Raw genomic sequence first — 4,812 nt, forward strand, 5'->3', positions numbered from 1 at the left:
CCCTCCAGGGTTAGACTTCTCTGGCCTCCAGCAAGGCTTCCAAAAAGGATCCATCGCCGCCATCTTTGTTTGTTTCTGGAGCCTGAAGGTGAGACAACGTTCAGTCCAAGCAAACACCTTTAATCAATCGACTCTTCTTAACCGTTGAGTCCTGATTAGAGCTCGTCCTCATTCTGATGATTTAGAGCAAAGTAACGATGCGTTCAGGGTTCACTCTCGGTGCTTTAAGATGTTTCAACTCGAGCAAAACATTTGTGTTTATTCTTAAACTGTTTGTAGATTAGTGCTATCGTAGGTTAAACAATAAGTATTCCTTTTTCTGAGTAGTCCTGATGGAGGTGCATCATACAAGAGACAACACTACAAGATTAAAGTCGTCAATTTACGAGAATAAAACTCTGATATTCTGAGTTATAAATCAAAGTTAGGAGATAAACTAGAGTTGTTTTTGTCAAAGAACCGCACGGCTTCATTTTAAAATGAATCTGATAAAGTATGATTTGATTAGGTCGTCCGCTGCAGGAATAGTTATATTTCTCATGAATTTGTGACTTTAATCTGGGTTTTATGACTTTATAATCTCAGAGAATGTTCAAGTTTTCCTCGTAGCTGTAAGGCTTTAATCTTTGTTTTATTACTGTTATTTCTCAGAATATGACCTCGCTGCTCCATCATTTAGTTCATTAACACAGAGTAGGTGCTTGTTGTTGCTGAAGCTGAAGTTCATGTGAACTACATTCTTTCTCTGTCAGAGCTTCTGATCTAGTGATGGATGTAAAGAGAATGTTTCTAGAACACATTACGACCCTTCTTCTATGAAGCATGGCTGCTGAAGCACTTCTGTCTGTGTGTGAGAAGTCGGTAGGATGATGAAGAAGAAGAAGAAAGGATGAAGAAGAAAGGATGAAGATGAAGAGAGAGAAGGGGACTCCCCACCAGCTGCTGTCTGTAATTATCCTTCCAGCACGTTTATATTTAACTCGGCAGCAATCCGCCGGGAGCGCTTGGTTTCCTCTCCTGCTTCCCTCGAGGTGGAGCTCAGATAGAAGAGTTATTGCTTTGTTGTGCAGTTAGTTTGATTTTGTGTTAAAAACGTTCTTGGAGCCAGAAAATCCTGATTTCAGTGAAGGGGTCTGTGATCATCAATACGTTAAAAAGAAATAATCTGTAACATGACTGATATCAGAAGAAGTGTAATTATTATGAGTTGAACTGCAGAAATGTGTTCAGGTGGAGCCTCATTGGAGCCTCTAGTGGCCACTAGAGGAACTGCATGACGTCACACCTTCAGCTCTCAGCTGCTCCTCATCCTCATCATCAATACTGTTATGACAAAATAATTTATTTTACTTTTATTCAACTTTATTTTAATTTCCTCCGTTTCATCAAAAACAATAACCAGGCTCATTAAAATTAATTTAATGAATCAAGTTAAGATCTTTAAGAAAGAGATTTAATATCAGTTTCAGGATCTGGAACTATTTATTATAATATCACATTTATGTAATACTTTCTAATCTAGCAGTATATCACAATTATTCTTTATGATGTAATTAATTAAAATAACAATTAACAGCGATAACTGATGAATAAACGAATCAGCAACATTTTGCTTTAACAAATTAATAATAATAATAACTAATGTCACCGTCTCCAGCAGCACCAGTTTAACCTTTGTGTTACAGACTTTAATATCTTGTAAGGTTTCATATGATGAACTGAATTCAGTGCTTATTAATGAGATTACAGTCGATACTAAAATGATTTCTGATCAGCTCTGTAGCTTTAAATCCAGTATCTATAATCATAATGACATGCAGCTTAAATGAATACATAGAACCTTTAGTTCCTTAGAGCTTCAGTGGAACCTGCAGAGAGAACAGATGGAAGCGACGACGCGTTGTGTTCAAACATCATAATTTAATTCTAGTTCCACTACAGCACAGATCTACACAACACGTTCACAGTTCATGCAACGTCTATTACAGCCAGGCGGGACCGCCTCTTCAGACGCATCTGACCTCAGAGCAGTCGGACCTCAGGGAGCCTCCCGGCTGCTGGAGTCTAACCTTCTACCACAAGAGAACGAGCAACACGGACACGTGGTTCCATCGCTACGAACCCGACCAACAAAAACAAAACGGTTAAATTATCGTCAGCTTGTCAAAAACACATCAAAACATTGGAATCCATTTCCTGAATGGCGTCATCTGAAAATGAATCACTGAATAACATAACTTCCTGTACAGCCTGTTCCCTTAAACAGTAGAAAAAACAGCATTTTGGTTTTCAGGAGCGTCTCGTAACAAAATACAAAAAAACAAAGAAAAGTCAAATCAAGTTTATATGAAAGTTGTTTTTGACCCTGTGAGACGCAGCACACGTGAGTTCAGGTTTCAGTGGTCTCTGGTGGTCCCTGGTGGTCCCTGTGGTCCTGGTGCAGAGCGCCCCCTGCAGCATTCAGGCCATTATTACACAAAGTAAACAGGAGAAAGAAAAGTTGGTCCAACCATCGAACAGATGCAGGTTTTAATATTTAACTCATGAAATCTGAAGAAAAAGTTATCAGAACAGAGAACAGGCCTTCAAAATAAAACTACGGATCAGGTTGATCTCTCTAACTATCATAATCACAATAATGATTTAAATCTCACAAGGAACTGAATTCCTAAATGTGATGTTGAATCATTAGTAAAGACTCTGAAGTTATTATAAACATTAATATCAGTATCAAACCAGACTTTCATTTTTACTTCAGAAAATAATTCAATTTAAGATTGAATTTACTTTTGTGAATCTTAAAAATACTTGAAATCAAAGTATTGAAACATTCAGCTGGATGGTTTTCAAAGTGACATATGTCTTCAGTAGTGATTACTGCTATGAACCAGAACCAGAACTAGAACCAGCACCAGAACCAGCACCGCTCTGCGTCCCACAGGTCAACACTACAAGACACAGCGTGTGTTTCCCAGTTTGTTTGTGACGATACAATCAGATAAATAAAGTCAGTTTCCTGCCGGAGGATCCACAGTGTTCCAGAGTCTGAGAGGACGACGAACACAAACTCAACCTGCAGACGGGAACAAAAATAAACAAATATGGAGGAAAATATAAAAAATAAGGCCCCTCAAGAAATTCACAAACTATTCTTAATAAAGGGAGGAAAACAAAAAAGAGGCACCAAAGAGTCGAGATATCAAAAGAGCAGTCAGTCTGTGATACGAAAACGTTTTGACTTCTTGTGTTTCATAAAAAGACGACGTGGAGCGGCTACATCATCCGGGAGGACGTTCCTGAAGGGAAGTGACCGAGGTGCTGCTTCTGTCGCCGGCCGCGCTTCGTCTTGTTGCACCTCCTGCAGAACACGACAGGAAGTACACGACATTAAGTAGACCACATGAAGTACGCGATAGGAAGTATGCGACAGGAAGTACACCACAGGAAGTAGATGACAGGAAGTACACCACAGGAAGTAGATGACAGGAAGTACACCACAGGAAGTACACCACAGGAAGTACATGACAGGAAGTACACCACAGGAAGTACAGTTTTGGTAGTAGTGATGGTGGTAGTAGAGGTGGTGGTGGTAGTAGAGGTAGTAGTAAAGGTAGTTGTGGTGGTGGTAGTAGAGGTAGTAGTAAAGGTAGTTGTGGTGGTAGTAGAGGTAGTTGTGGTGGTAGTAAAGGTAGATAAACCAGTTTCCTCCATTAGTTCAGTCTTTGTCAACACTAGTTGGTCTTTTTGTCTTACTAGTTAAACATAAACTCTATAAGTTAACTAGTAAGGTCGAAATAGACAAGAACTAGTTAACTAGTTGACTTATTAACATGCAGCCACTAGTTACAGGTCCTCCATGTCTACAAGTATTCAACTGAAGCAGTCAGGATAATGACCAAATGCCGAGTCCTGATTGGTTGGTTTTTTGTATTTTGAACTGGAGGGCCAATAGGAACCCTCGATTAACCCATCTTATCATCAGCAGCATTCCTGCTTTCACTGGTTCCACTAGAGGAGTACATGCCTTCCATGAGGTAGTACTGCTGGTAGTATTTGTAGTATGAGCGCCTGGTGTACCTGGTGAAGCACATGACCACGGCGACGATGACTGCGATCTGAACTGCTCCGATGATGGCGGCGATGAGGACGTAGTGCAGCTTCTGACCGCTGGGCACCACGTACAGGATGTTAAAATCCAGCAGCTGATCACACTGATCCCCCCCGTACGCCGCGTCACACCTGAGACACACGCATGTAATACTCCAAGTGAGCCGCAAAAACACTTTATGGCCTTTACAGACATGCTTTATTAGACTTTAATGCTTTTTCTATGACTTTTTTCATTAATGTTTTCGACATGCTATACTATGACTTGAGTGCGGTATTAGTATTTTATACTGTAACAGAGTACTTCCAGTGTGGTATTAGTATTTGTACTGATTCTCTCTCCATCACTCATGTGAAATGGGCTAAAAAAGTGCGAGTGGCCTAAAATAAAGTTTGAATTGAAGGACTCTGATTGGTCGAAGGCGGGAGGAGGAGCCAGGTGTTACCTGCAGGTGGGAAGGTTGTGTCTCATCTCACATTGGCCGTGTTCACAGAACTGGGCGTAGTCTTCAGGACAGGAGGCGGGGCTGTCCACAAACCCCTCCCCCTCACCAGACTTGGACACAGCTAGAAAAAAAAAAGAAAAACTCTCGTTTCTGATTGGCTGTTACAGAGATACTGTGTGTGTGTGGGGTCTTACTGTAGATGTCTGGTTTGGTCTTCATGCTGTCGTCCTTCCTACTTTTATCTAAAACCACAGAAGAA

The 4,812-nt window shown here is 40.6% G+C and overlaps 1 protein-coding gene across 1 annotated transcript in view; it reads right to left on the minus strand.

Annotated features, from left to right (window-relative positions):
- Positions 1–1,900: 1,900 nt before the first annotated feature.
- LOC142937857 (tomoregulin-1-like) overlaps positions 1,901–4,812 on the minus strand; it is a gene marked incomplete at its 5' end in the record, with an annotated part of 6,292 nt that continues 3,380 nt past the window's right edge. Inside the window, 4 exons of the mRNA XM_076080959.1 lie at positions 1,901–3,358; positions 4,078–4,239; positions 4,554–4,674; positions 4,748–4,795. Coding sequence (XP_075937074.1) covers positions 3,274–3,358; positions 4,078–4,239; positions 4,554–4,674; positions 4,748–4,795 — 416 coding nt within the window. The remainder of the gene's footprint in view (positions 3,359–4,077; positions 4,240–4,553; positions 4,675–4,747; positions 4,796–4,812) is intronic.

The sequence above is a fragment of the Anarhichas minor genome, unplaced genomic scaffold (assembly GCF_050575085.1).
Source record: "Anarhichas minor isolate MPS153535 unplaced genomic scaffold, ASM5057508v1 ptg000076l, whole genome shotgun sequence".
In the NCBI taxonomy this organism is placed as follows: Eukaryota; Metazoa; Chordata; class Actinopteri; order Perciformes; family Anarhichadidae; genus Anarhichas; species Anarhichas minor.